At 38.0% G+C, this 16,985-nt stretch overlaps 2 protein-coding genes and 1 long non-coding RNA gene across 3 annotated transcripts; 1 reads left to right on the top strand and 2 right to left on the bottom strand.

Annotated features, from left to right (window-relative positions):
• Nucleotides 1-5,843: 5,843 nt before the first annotated feature.
• LOC307003657 lies at nucleotides 5,844-7,197 on the bottom strand. The gene is made up of 3 exons (XR_013798773.1): nucleotides 6,991-7,197; nucleotides 6,821-6,914; nucleotides 5,844-6,160 (listed from the first exon to the last, which is right to left on the bottom strand). It is a non-coding gene; the product is annotated as an uncharacterized lncRNA (long non-coding RNA).
• Nucleotides 7,198-7,205: 8 nt separating this feature from the next.
• mrps18a (mitochondrial ribosomal protein S18A) lies at nucleotides 7,206-9,560 on the top strand. Its single transcript, XM_079622365.1, has 6 exons — nucleotides 7,206-7,446; nucleotides 8,031-8,062; nucleotides 8,527-8,631; nucleotides 8,757-8,880; nucleotides 9,204-9,279; nucleotides 9,414-9,560. The coding sequence occupies exons 1-6, from the start codon at nucleotides 7,308-7,310 to the stop codon at nucleotides 9,556-9,558; spliced, it is 621 nt and encodes a 206-aa protein (XP_079478491.1). The 5' UTR covers nucleotides 7,206-7,307; the 3' UTR covers nucleotides 9,559-9,560.
• A 362-nt stretch (nucleotides 9,561-9,922) lies between these two features.
• rsph9 (radial spoke head component 9) lies at nucleotides 9,923-14,644 on the bottom strand. The gene is made up of 5 exons (XM_079622361.1): nucleotides 14,153-14,644; nucleotides 13,288-13,456; nucleotides 12,736-12,865; nucleotides 12,370-12,516; nucleotides 9,923-10,214 (listed from the first exon to the last, which is right to left on the bottom strand). The coding sequence occupies exons 1-5, from the start codon at nucleotides 14,377-14,379 to the stop codon at nucleotides 10,054-10,056; spliced, it is 834 nt and encodes a 277-aa protein (XP_079478487.1). The 5' UTR covers nucleotides 14,380-14,644; the 3' UTR covers nucleotides 9,923-10,053.
• Nucleotides 14,645-16,985: the final 2,341 nt, after the last annotated feature.

Raw genomic sequence — 16,985 nt, forward strand, 5'->3', positions numbered from 1 at the left:
AAAATGTCCTGCTTCAACTGAGCTTTGCTTGGATGGATAGAAATCCTTAGGAGGCAGTATGCAAGAAAGGAAAAACCAAACACTTGTGCCTCTTCCTCAAAAGCAGCTAAACAAACCCCACAGACCGAACACAGTAGGGTTCACTTCAATGTCAGTCTTCCCTCAGTGCTTCAAACTAAATATTATCAAAATATCTTGAAACATAGCAAAAATGAAAAGGTTTAAAACATGAGGTTAACTCTGAAAATACACAATGTGTGGTGGGTACCCACCAAGGTACCCACCGAATCCACAGAAGCCTGGTAAAAGTTTAATGGTACATAAGATGCAGGTACAAAAAAGATCCTATTCTGAGCCAAAGGAGCATAAAAAAAAAAAAAGATTTGCACAATGACTGAAAGGAAAACATTGATGGCATACTAAAACTCAAGCCCAGGGAATCTCAAAAACTACTCTTCAATCTACTGTTCTACCAATAAACAGACCAGTAAACAAAGAAACCTGCTCTTGTTGGACAATTCTCTTGGTCAGAAGTTAGTCTCAACAATAATTACATCTTGATGTATGTACTGTAACACAATATCAGGATCAATATCAGTGCAGTTAGTCTAGTTGCATTCACATTATTCTAACTCAGCGGTTAAAATTTTGGTTAAAATGTTCAAAGGTGAGGTAAACCATTTGTGCATTGATGTCAAGCTCTGATGATTTACATAGTGGCACATGCAGTTATATTTTCCAGCAGTGTTGGGGAAAGTTACTTTTAAAAGTAATGCATTACAATATTGCCTTACTTCCCCCAAAAAAGTAACTAATTGCGTTACCAAGTTACTTTTTATGAAAAGTAATGCGTTACATTACTTTTGCGTTACTTTTTCTCACCTGGGCTGGTCTTTCTTGTTTGTTTTTTAATAACAACAAAAAAAGTTATATTTTGGCAAATGTTAAGGCCCTTTCACACCAAAAGTGAACTGAATAAGCCTCAGGCTGAAGGAAATGCATATTAATGGAAAAAAGAAAAAAGGAAAAAAAGGAATGCGTTAATTTATTAGTTACTTGAAAAAGTAATCTGATTACGTAACTCAAGTTACTTGTAATGAGTTACCCCCAACACTGCTTCCCAGTACTACTTATTTATGTCATATCATAAAACATTGACTCACAAATACTGAAATGTTTTTAAAAGTTATTCTTTCTATACTGAAGAATATACTAGATAGAATGTCCTACAATTTTTCTGTGCACATAAATGTATATTAAAATGATGGGATCTATCTAGGTTTCTGACCTTTGTAGCTTAATTCCTTGTTTTTCCTCACTTTTCTTAAGAGTGTGTCTTCTAATTAGGCCTATACTTCAGACTAAAGAAGCTCTTGACTACCTGCTTTTCCTCTCTACGCTTACAGGCAAGCTGAAGGAGACAGTCTCAAGTCTTTGACAGTGAATGACCCCCAACTGAGCGGAGAACAGGGCATAGGGGTTTTTCACAGAATTCCACCTTAGACACACACAATGCGCTGTAACTATGTGAATTGAGTGTCCTTCAGACTTACAAACTGTAGACTGTTTCTAGGATTTTTTTTTTCATTGTGTTGACTTAAGAATGATAAATTGGGGGCTAATGAAGGTCATTTTGATAACAAGAACAATGATGCATTAATAAAATCTTACATTTCATCTTTTAACTTATGAGCCTGTCAACAGCAACATTTCTTATCGAAGCACATACTTTCCCGACTAGCATCACTAACTCCCTTTATAGTGCTGAAGATACTTATAGTTTAGACTAGACTAGCTCTTCTGTGAGTATGTTTAGAATAAAATGTATCTTGGGTCCATTCAAAAACATTATAGAAGGGCTGATTGCAATATTACTAATTTATATTCAGTTTTTTCCCCAAATATCTCATATCTGGCACATCTCCTGGTCCACATGGATCTACAGACAGTAAAAGATGATCACAATGCAATGTTTAGCGCAAGCTTTCTCTCTAACAATTATACTACCCCCTATTGGACAGTTTAAGCACAACAGTAAAAGGTAAACATACCTGAGGTTTCCACAGCAGGTCAGTTAAGTAATGCAGGCTATAACCCTGAAATGTTTTTGGACAGTCTAGATCTGGGAGAATATCTGACATTATTTGTTTGCAGATGTTACATTCATATTTTTGTATCTATTGCAATATATATATATAGTGCTGCTCAAATGTCTAAACACTTTTCAGGGCCACATTTATTACCGAAAGCTACCCAGCTGCCAGTGGGTGGATTATGATAAGCAAATGGTCATGCAAATAATTCAACAGGGGAACAAGACTGATAGTGACAGTGAGAGGAGGACAATGATGTCATCTTTATGGCAGGTGCTCACTCCCTCCGAAGGGCACATTTGACATAGGGGGTGTCACGAGAATCGCAACTACACCTACTGTAAATATATTTCAAAGTTTTAATTATAATAAATGAAATGTGACTTACTCTCAAAGGCCCCGTACACACTGTAAAGTTTCAGGAGTGATAACCACATTTAAATGCAGGGCTGAGTCATGTTTTGCTTATACTTAGTGATGGGGAGTCTCCTCCAAAAGAGCCAATTCCACCGCAAATCAATCAAACAAAGTGCAAAAGACAAAGAAAAAGCTATTTGTTTCCTTTCCTGCACCACAAGCTCTCAGGAGTCTATCAGTCATTGTGTTGACTTGGATGCACCTTGCATGACATTAACGCTAATGGGGCCGAAGCGTACGCATATATTTGCCTGAACTAGAGAAAGGTGGAGAGAGAGATAGACAGAAAGGAGAAAGAGAGAGGAAGTGAGAGAATGAAAAGGGCACATGAGGATAGAAGCTGGCGGATGTGAAGAGTCTGGGTAGAAAGAGAAAGAACGGGGACATGGAGAGGCCTGAATCTCCTGAGGCTTTTCCAAAAGCGCATTGATTCTTTGAGTAGAGCCTCTGCCACTCTGCACGTACACCCAGAGCCTCTCCAGCCGCCTGGCATCAGTGTGGGAGCGGAGAAGAAAGGGAATGGGAAAAAGAGAGAGAGAGAGAGAGAGAGAGAGAGAGAGAGAGAGAGAGAGAGAGAGAGAGAGAGAGAGAGAGAGCAAGGGCAGGGAGGGAGGGAGGGTGTGAGGAAGGGAGGCAGAGAAAGGATGAAAGAGACACATTTGTTGCTGTGTGCGGATGGGTGAAATTTCACGTTGCTGGCAGTGCGATATATCCCAGATTTCTGTACGGACAGGGGGCCGTGAATACACACTGTGGATATTGTGAATGCCATCATTCATGTATCACTCCATCTGGACTCAGACAAGCAGGGAAGTGTCTGAAAAGGCTTTTTCTGATGAATGAGGTCTGTGATGAGACACTATTTGAGTTTGTGTAGTAATGCTGAATATAAGAAGGGTTTGTTTACATGTTCATGTGCGTTTATGGTGCACCCTAGTGTAGTGAAAGTGTGTGTTTGCAGAGCACTTAGGTCCGGTTTCCAACTAATTCAAGGAAAATGGAACTAATGATGGTCTGTTTTCAAATGTCTTAATTGACTCATGCTACAGCAGCTTTGCACTGAGGTTATTCAAGCAGCAAAACCTCTCTGCGTTAATTGAATTACAGGGGCTTTTCAACTTGGGTAATTTGGGAAATACCAAAGTCAGACAGTGAGCCTGCATGAGAACAATTATGTAATCTGATTCTGCACTGGCATTTTTACTAGGCTAAATTCAAACACAGTCAAACGGCACTATCCATAAACAGCGAGACAATAACATGTTAAATCCAAAATGAATCCAAAACTCCTTCAGAGGATGGCTTATCTATGAACACAATACCGGATAAGGATGACTTCCTTCTGACCAGCGCTCTTATTCCTCAGGCAATGTTACTGTCTGCATCAGCACTCTCATAACGTCTGTGACCTCTACATGGCTCTTCCTGCAGTCAAGCTCGTCACCCCCTACATGTTTCTGTGGTGCTAACCTCCTGCGCACACCCATAACTTCTCACTGTGACACTGAATCAACATGGAGCCATTGTCCTCCATCTCTGTCTGTAGGGACGTCAGAAGCACTCTTTTCATCTTCTGAAAGTGATCTGATTTACTCCCCGTCAGTCCACACTCAGCTCAGCTGCTATTTAGGGAGTTACACATTTCATTTGAATATCAAAGCCTGTGAGAAGGTGGCCAGACACTTTACATGCCATTCTTTTGTCAAGGAATGTGACCACTGATGTGTTAATGACCAAAGAAATGAGTTTGGAGAAACAAAGCCTGCTTTGTGCAACCCAACCAACACACACAGACACACAAAACTGATCAGAAAGCCCTTTCTGGATCCCAAAATAGACAAACTTTAGACTACTGCTGTTAAATTCTGGGTCAAATCCAAGATTAGATGTCCCAATACTGATTACATTACTGTTACAGACGCTCTTATATCAGCGGGACTCGGCACAGGATCATGAGTGCCAGTATATTACAGATATTAATATACTAAGTATTATTAAACAACAAACACTATTTCCAGTCTTTTATCGTAAGCAACAAATGGTTTTCAAAAGATTCCTCTTATTAAACAACATTTGAGGTTCATGGAAAAGGTTTCCCACCATTTTCCTCAAATTCTGCTCCCAAGATATGATGTCATGAAGCTGAAAGTCTTTGCCTGAGATCTCTTCGAAGTTCCCTTTATTTTTAAGACATCTTGCCCTCTTTCAGTGATACACTACATCACCTACATCTGTAAATCAAGAAGGACAGACATAATAACAATCAGAGGGCTTCAACCCCACCATAAGAGCTCTCTAATCGACTGTTTTGTGTGAAAGTACAAGAGGAGCCTATTATTCAACACACCAATAAGTTTAGTGAAGCTGCCAGAAATTCAAAAGGCCCACCAGATCCAAGGGGCGCCAGTGTAAAGGCCAATAACTATCAGTGTGAATTTATGTGCTTGTTCACTACAGAGACGACCTTGTTAACATCAGTACTATTGAGATATTTGCCAAGGACTGTGAATAAGGTGTTCAGGCATTCTCGGTTCCCTTAAAAATGAGGAGAGATAAATGGGAAGGCTTTTTACGTAATTTTACAAACTCACAAAAAGGCCTTTCTTTGTGAGAGTACACCAAGACGACCAAATCTGAGCCATTTTATCACCTACCATCAGTCAAAGCTTTTCTTTCTAGAGGTTTTCCTTTTCAACCCACACAATTCAGCTTATAATAAAAAGAAAGCTGAACAGAATGAAAACTCCTTGATGTCAATATATGTAACATCCACATGCATAATCACATAATGACTGTCTCTTTGTGTCCTAATCTGCATGTTTTGTGAAAATCTGTTTACATGAGGGACATAGGGGGTCAGCAAAGATTCTACAATCACAATCAAAAACGAAAACCTAAGGCAAAACACCTGCATCTCAAACACTGTAAGAGAATGTCAGGACATGTTCCTGTGTCGTTAAGCTCTGTCATTTTTTTCTAAACTTTTAGTTTTTCTTCTGAAGGTAGCTGGGGATTTTTACAGCTTGTCTACATCATTGTTTAACTGCTTCAGTGTTTGAAACAAAACACCACTTCAGGCGTAATGTCTAAAATACGTCTCATATCAACACATATTTTATGTTTATTTATTATATAATTTCCCATCAAGACACTGTAGATATATTTGAGGTTATTTCACTCTCTAAGTACACAAATCAATGAATTTTACACACTGTGAAAATCTTGAAAACATCTGGAAGAAAAGCATTTCCAGACCACAAGTCCTCATAAATTCAGAGTGAAGTCTTGGCTCATACATAAACTGTAATTTGAGTCCTACCTTTTTTGCTCTGTCTGATTCAAATTAATATGATTTATGAAAAGTATTCATATTAAAAAGCTATTCAAAAAACATTCAGTGACACAATTGTTTCCAGTAATAGTATCCATGATTGTTCTAGACTAGAAACAGTGACAATTTTACAACTGTAAATCTCTGGTAAGTTTATGGGAGATGTTTCAGTGAAAGCTATACTGTAAATCAACTTCAAACTGTCTAGATCAAACTTCATAAAACTTGATTTGAATTCATGAATGACTTTCAGTACTTTCATTTAGACACAGACGTATGCTAAAATCTAGTTATGCAGGTGCAGTTTGGTAACAGTAACCTAAAAAAAAAAAGTCCAAGATTAGTGACTGATAGTATGTGAATAAATCACTGCATCAACACAAAGTGCCTTTATACTCTATTGTGCATACAAATCACAGCACAATGTTAAGATGCTCCTGAGAGATATCTCATAGTCAGATAAAACGAATGAATTCTTCGCCTTTGGTTCATTTCTTTGAATTGTGTTGCTTCATGTGGTGCTAGTAGACAGTAGATAAGATATATAACTAAGGTAAGCGTCTGTTACTGTATAACTCTTACAGAAGAATTTAGCCTCCACTGCATTCATGATAAGCATAAAGTCCTTAACTGTTGCAAAAGCAAAAACTAGGCTAACTACACGTGGTTATAGCTCACTGTGTGGTTAGATCAAATTTGTCATCTTAAGAAAAAAAAGCTTGGATTATAAGAGTGCTATCAGTAATTGTGGTCAACAAATTCATATCTCCACACCTGTTGCTCAGAACACAGTGAATGTAAAAATTTAAGCAATAACTTACCTTTACTAAATCTACCTTTGCTCATCTGATTAAGCTAATTTAATATTTTCTTTCAGAAACCAGTAAGCAAATATACAATATATTTGAATTGCAAATATGTCAATTAATGTCACACTTACAAAATAATAGTCTGTTTTTACATGTCACCAACAACTCACCTTTTTATGTTACCTTTCACTGACATCAGCTCTTGTCTAGATGGTTCCTCCAGAAAATACATGGTCAATCAGTTTGACCAACTGCAATGAATGCCTTGTGTGCACAAAAAGATCGTGATTAATCTTAATAAATGTAGTTTAGTAATTATTTACAATTTGTTGCTTATTACCTCATTCTCTCCGGCCCAGCCGTTGACTGTAACTTTCTCTAGACGAAAAATGGAGTGGAAGTGTGCTTAAGTTATCACTCTTACCTGTAAAATGAAATAAACCGTAAGTTAAAAACGAAAGCTAGTGAAATGGAGCAGGGTTTTATCCGTGTTATTCACACCTCAAGAACCGTTCAGTCATAAAACCGTTACTTAATGAATTATTTCCTCGGATGACGAATTTGCATTAATAACCGCCAAACAACACTGGCGCTCCACTCACGTTTACAAGGAGGCGGAAATGCGTAATCAACCAGGAAGTAACTTTCTGAGAAAGAATGGCGGCGCGCTGTGTTGTGCAGTCCGCAAGGACAGTGCTGAGGTCCGTCCACAGCAATTTCATCAATAAGGGCTTATTTCAGAGGATACCACAGTTCTCTTTTTTGGGGAGTGTGCAGTGTCGCGGACTTCGACATGGTGAGTTTACTGGAGTATGATTTCGGGACGTCTGCAATAGCATCGTTCTCTTTATGGCATAGCTGTTATTGAGCTTGTATGCATTATATATTATATTTTATCTAGTGCTGTTTAAAAGCATGAGCGCACGTTGAAAATCTGATATTTAATAGAACAATTAATTATATGAAATTGAAATGTAATAGGACCTTTTCAAAGACATGTTATTACGTCAAGGAAATAATAAATATTTAACATTCTACACAATTTTAAGCAACTAATCAAATAACTTATTATTAAACCACCATAGACAGTATATAAGAGAAAACCATCAGACTGATATACTTATAATAAGTATCTGTGTATGGTGGTTTTGCACAGACTTTCCAGAATGAATGTCGACCCAACGTTTTACTCCGTTCTGCCGATTAACATAATTTGTATGCCAAAAAATAACTATAAATTAGAAGAATGCAAAATAAAAGCATTTTTGCACATTTTGACTAGCACTCCAATGCTATTAAAGCAAGAAGTTTACTTCTGTGTCATTCTGAATGTCTGCATCATGGGATGTTATAAATTCTTGTGCATTTTGTATTTCACAGTGGTGGAGCACAAGGAGGGCAAAACAACAGTTGTAAGTAGCATCCCGAGTGTACATTTTAAGAAAGCAATTTATCATACAATAAACAAAACAATACTCAAGTTGCAAGGACGGTCCTTCAAGCTTTCAGAATAGAACTGTCTGTCTCATCTCTTCTTTGGATTGAACCAGCAATTATGTTAGTCCCAATTTAGCTTGGAACTATTTTCAATACTATCCCCCGGTTTCACACATAATGCTTAAGCTTAGTCCCAGACTAAAATGTATGTTTGAGCTGTTTTAACTGAAAGCAATTTGCACTGGCATTTCTTAAATTAATATGTCAGTGCCCTTGTTTTATCTCAAGATGCACATCAATGTTTTTATTTCTCCAAGACAAGTTTATAAAAGCTACTCAAATCAACTGTCCTAATTGAACTATGGCCTAAACCTGTCTTAATCTAAGCTCTCTCTGTGAAACCAGGCCTAAAATATAATGCTTGTCACTCTTTTCTCAGATTGAGGGTGTTATAGAGCCTACATCGGAGCGACCACAACCTCCCAATCCCAAAGCTGCCTGTCCTATCTACAGATGGAACCTACAGAACAAGTACAACTACACCGTAAGTGCTTGCACATGTGACAGTTCTGTTACCATTATCTGTATCTCGTTATCTTTAATTTAATTAAAAATATCTTTAATCTGTAACCATTATCTGTATCTCTCTCATTCTAATATGTGATGCAGGATGTGCTGTTACTCAGTCAGTTCATTCGCTCAGATGGCGGGATGCTCCCCCGGCGCATTACAGGCCTCTGTGCTCAGGAACATAACAAGATAGCAATTTGTTTACAGATGGCCCATCGAGCAGGTGAGTTGGAACTTTCATTTGAGAGAATTATAATCATGGACTCAATCTGGTGTTACCCTATTTATGTTGTATGAAAACCGTGCCAGTTGTCAGTGTCAATTTCAATAAAGTGGATGTAATACAGCATCTAAAACTGTTTTAAACTGTAAAAAAATGGTAGCCAGCTAAAGGACATCAGATATACACTTTTCCTTATACATTCATATAAACATTTAGCCCAAATTTAAAAATATCTTAATTTAAGCATCAACTACCCTTATCTGTTTTGATACATATTAATAGTTACGATAAGTCAACTACTTCGATTTCATTTTTTTTCCTAGGTCTCCTACCAGATCATAGACCCCGCTTACCTGAGGGCCATGTTCCAAAACCTAAACCCAACCCACCTCTCAACCGGTACGGTCACCTCAGGATACCACAACAGCACCAAGTAGTGCTTGTCACACATTTGATGAGCCATATTTGCTTGTGCCATTTTTTATATTGGGTGCATCCCACAAATCTTAACTGTCTCTTACGGTCTTTTGCAGGTATCTGACACGTTACTCTGTGAAGTCTGTGAAGCCCATCTTAAAGACAGGGCTGAAGTGGTGTAAGAAGAGAATGAGTGTCGGACATCCTGCCCTGAAAAACAACGTCACATACAGCCCCAAACCACTGTACATAAAGCACTGATAAACAGAGCTGTTTACCCAATCGAAACAGTGACTTCCTAAATGGGACAGAGAGGATCTATGGCAAAGAATTTGCACCTTTTCGTGTTCATTGCCTCAGCCACAAAGAGACTGTTAATTGATGAACCAGAGTGCACTGAAACATCAACACTCAAAGATCTTTGTTCATCCCTCTGATTTTGGTTACCTTTCCACTGTCTGATTTGTAAAGGCAGATGTGCAAATAAAGTGGTTGTTTACCTCAATAGCAGCTGTTTCTGAGTGTGCAGTGTTTGTGCCAGAGAGAAAGCAAGGTACACTTTCGTGTCTGCTTTAAGGGTTGAAACACCAACGCAACTTCAACTTTCCAAACATGTTGACGTGTTTATGTTTTCTTGACAGAAAGAAAATTACAGTGAATGTAAGGTCACAGAGTTGATTACACAATAACTTGTGCTGTCTTTAAAATGTGGCACCAAAATCAAGGAGATTGTGCTTCTGAAGTCAGTTTGGCTTGCTATAACATGAAAGGGAGGTCCAGGTTTATAAGTCCATCTCCCATGTAGATGTACCCATGCTGAGGGGTCTGGGGAACATGGAAGAAGGTGAGACCCAGCCAGAGCAAACTGCGTAATACACACACAGTGCCGCCCCGCTCAAGCTGCAGGCTCCATGACCCTGCATAAAGAACACACACAGTAAGCAAAATGACAAGAAAAAGACTAGAATTATCCTACTGTGCAGGATCAAAAAGCATTTTGCATAAACTGAACCTGAATTTTAAACCATTAAACATAACCGTTGACAGAGTCCAGACTCTGATAGTGTGACAGCAGCAGAGTAAAATCTGGAGAAGAAAGTCGTGTGACAGAGATTTGGCTCAGTTATGGATAACTATTATCACAGCAGTGTATAAAGAAGAGACGTTCTGGGGTCTTTCTGTCTGGGTGGCCCCTGCATCCAGCTGCCGACATTGGCTCGCGCCCAGTACCGCAAAGCTCAGTGCCAATGAAGTCTGTGTTTGAACTGCAGCTCTGAACATTAAATGCTAACAATGTTTAACCTAAAACACTCAAAAGTCTACAAAAAGTCCAAATATTTAAAAGACTGTGGTTCTATAGAGAGCTCATCAAAATACACAACCATGACATTATACTAATTAGAAAAGCTTTTGAGGAACATATGTAGTAATTAGATTTTCTCGTCCGAGAAATGAGATATTAGATAAGACTGGCAGATCAGACAAGATACTTCCCTCAACACTGGACAAAACCATTTCCCTTAATCGGTTACAGTGATATTTGTTTAAAAACCATGCGGTTATACAACATTTTCTACCTTTCCAAGTTCTTGGGAAGTCTCCCTACTTTTTCCTTGTCCAGGCCACATTCAAGGAAACCTGAGTGAAGCCGAAGGAGGGCAGCGGTAAATACCACTGCCATTCCCAGTCTCCTTTACCCACTATTTGAGACGTCCAGATGAACCTGTTCACCTCTGGCACTTCTTGAGAGGGGATTGGGGGTTTATTTCCACCTGATTGGTCAAGTGGAAAAAGTGGAAACTGCAAGGCAGGGCGGATAAATGCACCCTGTCTGAGACCTGCTCTACTTTTTCAGTTTTTAAAGACGAAACAAATGAACTTAGCCTAGTTGGGAGCTGCCTGAGGTGAGGGGCTATCCCTTAGAGAGAGAAATAAAGGACAGATCGCCTCCTTAAATGAAACAGCTGAGATGTTTCTAACACACTTTAAGTCTGGGCATGTCTCCAGTAGGGTGACTGCGCCTTCAAACTCTACTGAGAAACAACAAAGCAGCATTTGCCTTCTAAATCGGAGTCTGATAACAATATTCCCTGCGAGGAAATGCTTCTTTATCCTATAACTAACGTAGTCTTTGACGGGTGATAAACTTATCTCCTACCTCAACTATCTTTACACTATAAGGTCACATTTAGCAGGAGGTCACTCTTAATCTTGCAATCTATGTGGTATAAATGCCAGAGTCATGTTTTTAGCAGAGTCAGCTCAATGATGTTCTAGTGCTTTGCTCGGTACTGTACGTTAAACAAATCAGACTCCATCTGGTTAAGATTCAGGATCAGCAGAATCAGATATTCCTTGAGACACTTGATGTTAAACAATCAGTAGTGGTCTGTAGCAAGCTAGGGGCAAAGCTTCATGAAGCATGCTGGATGAATACCTTTCAGCAAGCTTATGTCTGACTTGAATTTGCGGAGAACAACAATAGCCAAGGCGAATAGTTTTCTGAATAATTGTTTTGTTAGTTCACTCCCAAATGACAAACACTGCAGGAAGACACACCAAGATATATGAGACGGGAAATTTATCGTTGATGTAGAAAATGGCAATCCCTCAAACGCTTCTTCCCAGAAAGAAAAGAGAACAATGGGATCATAGTTTGCCGAACAACACCCCAGATGTCTCCTTGGCTTTCGCTCGGCCTTAGGCAGCTGCCAAATCATATCTGTCATTAACCCAGGGAAATCCAACAACAGGGATCATGGGATGCTTTGCAGAAGGATTTTTACACCATCCTCATATTTCCCACCACTATTAAGACTTCCTAAATGCAATTTGCATGTCAGCATAATTTTTGGGAAAGTATAGTGGTGTTAACAGGTGTTGTTCACCTTTGAATTATAAAGTCTAAAGCAAAAGAGGGGTCGGACTTCAGTGCCAACGTTTCATTACAGGGTGGGAGCTGGAGACTTCCACATGTACATTCAAAAAAAATATTGTGCCTGGAAATAAAAACGCATCAAGAATAAATCAATCACACATAAAAGGTAATGAAAGATTGTTCCTTTTAATTACCTTTGGGAATGTCTTCACTCAAAGGATCTAGAAAGTCGAGAGCAGGGTTCAAATCAGACATTTCTAAGATGGACTTCTTTTTCAGGTTAACCGGCTCACGAAAGTGCAGGTAGTTGCGAAGTTTCGCAGCTTCAGTGGGATGTAGACCTGCGATCATGTGCAAAACTTAAAACTGATCTGGGGACGGGCCATTCAAATACATGACAACATAAAGAGATGAACTGAAGACTGATACAAGAAAGTGTCTTCAGAGAACTGAAGTGAGCTGACATTTCATTTCACTTTAGTTTCATACTCACACAGCTGCATTTGATTTCCGGTGGAAAGCATATACAAACACTACTAAGGGTTTGGCTGTAAGCATACCTCCAAAGCTTCGGTTTATCTGCACTTTGCCACTGGGACTCTTTGTAAATGCACCACGTGGCACTACAGACACATCTTTATCGATGTTTGACACGGTCGTGGCCAATCGACTCGCCTCATTCACTTTCACCTGCAGAAAGGGAGCCATGTTAATCGCTCCATAAACATTCAACAAGCCGCCTGCCATCTACCATGTTTACTACATTATAAACCACGAATAAACAGAAAACCGGATAAATAATAACAGTTGTTTTACATCCAAACATTACCACGTCCACATAAACAACATTCATCATGCTTTGTGTGTGCGTGCGTGTTTAGTTGAAGCTTCCACTTTTCCTCGAATTGTTTAGACACTTTGATTTCTAAAAATTAAAGTTTGGTCAGCAAAGCAAGATCTGCATTTTATAAAGACACAAACATGCCACAATCATGAAGTGCAGATACACCAAATAAACCAAGATGAGCTTTTATTAATTTTGTTGAATCTATTTTCCTCATGCTTATTATAGCCCCATCTGTGTCGTGTATCCCAATGGTCCCTCTTCTCACCGTGACCTCTACCTCCGTGGCTTCGTCCCCCTCTCCCTCAGTGCGTGTCTCTGTGTGCTCGTACTCATGGGACAGGTCGCCCGTGAATCGCCCCTGTGCTGCTAATGCCACGTCTGCAGTCATGGACTCAGTGGCTTGTGGCAGCAGGTGCCAATCTAAGCAGTTTAAACTGTTTAATGATTAAAAAAGATAGATAGACAGACAGACAGATGGAATCAAAAATTATTTCAAAAATAACTCATTAACAAGATGAAATACTGGTATTGAATATAACTGACCAAAAAAACTATAAAACTAAAATAATATAAAATATTTCATTACACGTTTTTGGAACTTTCATTTAAATGGGCACTAAGATCACATCTGCAAAATGAATTGAGTTATAAAACCTATTGAACTGACTTGAAATTGTAATATCAAGTTTTATGTGTCGAACTTTGCAGAGACGCATTTAGCCAAGGCCGTAACCATGTCTTGAACATTGGAAGGTACCAAAGTTTTAAATATTAAGTAATTTAAGTATTAAATATAAAGTTTTATGTGTCAAACTTTGCAGAGACGCATTTAGCCAAGGCCGTAACCATGTCTTGAACATTGGAAGGGACCAAAGTTTTACATTTTAAGTAGGCTAATTAAAGTATTAAAGGGGAATTCATGGAATAAAGAAAACAAATATGAATAAGAAGAATGTACACATTCACTCATATCGTAACTTATGTCTAAAATGTTGAAAATGCAAATTGGCCATTTCTTATTATTGGGGGGTATTCCCCAAATGTTACAGCCCTGCATTAAGCCAATAAGTTACACAATCACAATGAGTTAATAACAATCCGTTATATAAGGAATAAGCATAATTTCTTACCTGTACAAAGACTTTTTTTTCTTCATTTCATCCTCTTCAACTCCTTGAGCAATAAAATAGTCACATTTTATCCCCAAAATCTTTCCCCAAAATAAAACCCGGCTGAATTTGTAACTTCTCTTCAGTATGACCAGAGAGGTTTGAAGAGCAGCTCTCTGCTCACTGCTCAAAGTCAAACCATTACCAGCAGCTAAATCCACAGAGTAATGCAAAGAATCGGAGTCCATCTCTATTCACTGACAAATGTATATTTACAAAAGAATTTAAATTATTACTTGAGTGGTTTGTATTTATTTTGCTTGTTAGAAAGCTGCTGCTAGCAAGCTAATCACCCTCACTCTCCAGTGACTCTGTGGTTGCTAAGGTAAACAAAAGCCCTAGTAGCCTGTTGCTATAGCTACTCACAGACACTCAGCTCACTAGAGGTACACAAACTGAAATATCTTATTTAGAAAATTAACTTTTGAGAAACACATTAATAGTTTATTGCTCACATAGCAATATATTTACATTATATTTTTACAAATAATATTATAAATATATAATGCAAATATATATTTTTATAATTTTTTATAGCATGTGTGATGAACAGATTGGTCGCACTTCATCTGCTGAGAGACAAACAGGAAGCATCAGACACAGCTGGCAGGATGTGTGTTCTGTCCGACCTAATGCCCTCTGCGTGATACCAACAGCTTCACACACTGAACGTGTGAACTCGTGCTGTTAACAGCAGCCCTGGGTGACGGGAAAAGTCAGCTGCCTGTTGTGAACACACTAGCATGTTTATGTGTGTGAAGATACAGGGTGTGCGTGGCGGTTTGATTAAGATGATAGCAAACAGAAGTATATATATATATATATATATGTATTTATGTACATATATATTATTATATATTGTAAACAAAAACGTTTAAAGTTAGATGCGATTTATCACGATTAATCAGATTGACATAACTAAGTTTTATATATTTATTATATTATATAATAATTATATAAATTATGATCATTAAAAAATATATATATATATAAATTATTCAAGTTAGTTAGTTAGTTAGTTAATCGAAAGAAAACATTTATGAAATTATGGTTTTATATATTTATAATAATAATAATTTTATTTATTTGTATTGTGACATTATTTTAATGACAATTAAGAACATTTCATCCCCAAATTGACAAAGATAAATTTGTGAAGTATGTATACACCAGGACAGCATTTGTTATACTGCTTTCGATTTATGCTGCATTAAACTAAAAACTATTTAAAAATATATATATAATAATAATAATAATAATAATTGTGTCCGGCAGGATTATTTGCCTTAATGTATTGCAGTAATGAGAATAATAATCATTACACTAAATAGAAATTGCATAATTGTCATGGAAATAAATGCATACAAAGGTTGTAAAGTAAGTTTTTTTTTTAAATTCTATGCAAAATATAATTTCTTATTTTCCTTTTAATTTTGGGATTAAATTGTTAGAATCGTGGCAGTTCTAACTTCACATACTTTGTAAATTTGTTTTCTTTTTTAATATGTTTCCAGTTAAGCTGTTTATATTGCAAACTTTTATTTGTCATCATATTATTTTAATTTCATTATCATAAACACACTGGTTTGTATAGCGCAAATGGTTTTACCGTTTACCGCACTTTGTTATTCTTTTACAGGTTATTTACCTACAGGAGCTAATGAACCGTAAGTCTTGCACAAAATTAGGTGGAAACTGTACGTCTGCTCTATAGCATGAGCTTTTTCCTGCACGGTAAAACCTTGACAAGCGACATCCGTTACAGGTGTCAAGTGCTTAGCACTCTCTACGCTCTTAAAGCAGATCCGTGTGTGTGCGCACTAGCTGGCTCGTATGTCTGCATTACTGTGATTAGGGACGGTACTTCAGCGCTGTCAAGGAACGGTTAGCCACAAAGGCCCCGTTGAGTTAGCGGCACACAAGTTCAACACGCACACAGACGGACAGCCTCATTCACAGGAGATTAGTGGAAACAACATCACACCCGCCTCGGGCTATAACTCACAAAGCGCAGACCCCTCTGAAAGACCATGAGCAGACTTGATTTGAGACAGGAAGGGGAGGATGAGGAGGAGAGGAAGAGAGAAATGAGGGTGGAAAGGAAGTAAAGATGTCTGGATTTCAGTTCTTTGGGCAAGATTTGTCTCATGCTAGTCTCAGTCGCGTGACCGATTAAGAAGGCCTTATAGGTGCAGTAACTTCTGTTTAGGTTTTGCTGCCTGACGTAAATCGACACCTCTGGCATGGATACAAAAGCCAGTGCTATTATTTATATGCTATGTAATTATGTTAAGGAACTTCTCTAACTTTTAGTTTATTTACACCATCTGTAAAATAGGGTCAAATGTACTGTGCTCATATGAAGGAATATTCCATATTGCTTATTCACGGGTGTTTTCCCAGTGTTTTAAATTATGCATTTTATTGTGTTTTAGGGTTACAGAAAATTATTAGTACCTTTTCCATTTTTATTTGGATTTTGTCTTACAGTTCACTATACACTTTCTTTTTTACTGTGGAACCAAAGAGTTACATTAAAAGGGATAGTTCTTCCAAAAATTCGGTAATAATTTACTCACCCACATATTGTTCCCATATGACGTTATTCCCTTCTGCGGAACACAAAAGGAGATGTTTTGAAGAATATTCAGATGATCTTTTTCTGTACAGTCTAAGTGAATGAGATTGTCAAGCTCCAAATGAACAAAATGCGCCATAAGAGGCCATTCACACACACAACACATTTTTCCATTCCACTGCCCTACTTTTGTTTTTCAATGTAAACGCGCTAGAC

The sequence above is a fragment of the Phoxinus phoxinus genome (genome assembly GCF_949152265.1).
Source record: "Phoxinus phoxinus genome assembly, chromosome: 9".
Classification (NCBI taxonomy): domain Eukaryota; kingdom Metazoa; phylum Chordata; class Actinopteri; order Cypriniformes; family Leuciscidae; genus Phoxinus; species Phoxinus phoxinus.

Excerpts from the sequence above, each read along its gene's own strand:
- rsph9 (XM_079622361.1), bottom strand. The coding sequence starts at position 14,379 with ATGGACTCCGATTCTTTGCATTACTCTGTGGATTTAGCTGCTGGTAAT. Across the intron at positions 12,517-12,735 it reads GATAAACCGAAGCTTTGGAG|GTCTACATCCCACTGAAGCT; the intron begins GTATGCTTACAG and ends ACATGATCGCAG. Across the intron at positions 10,215-12,369 it reads GAGTGAAGACATTCCCAAAG|GGTCATGGAGCCTGCAGCTT; the intron begins GTAATTAAAAGG and ends TTCTTTATGCAG.
- mrps18a (XM_079622365.1), top strand. The coding sequence starts at position 7,308 with ATGGCGGCGCGCTGTGTTGTGCAGTCCGCAAGGACAGTGCTGAGGTCC. Across the intron at positions 8,063-8,526 it reads AGGAGGGCAAAACAACAGTT|ATTGAGGGTGTTATAGAGCC; the intron begins GTAAGTAGCATC and ends CTCTTTTCTCAG. Across the intron at positions 8,632-8,756 it reads AGAACAAGTACAACTACACC|GATGTGCTGTTACTCAGTCA; the intron begins GTAAGTGCTTGC and ends TATGTGATGCAG.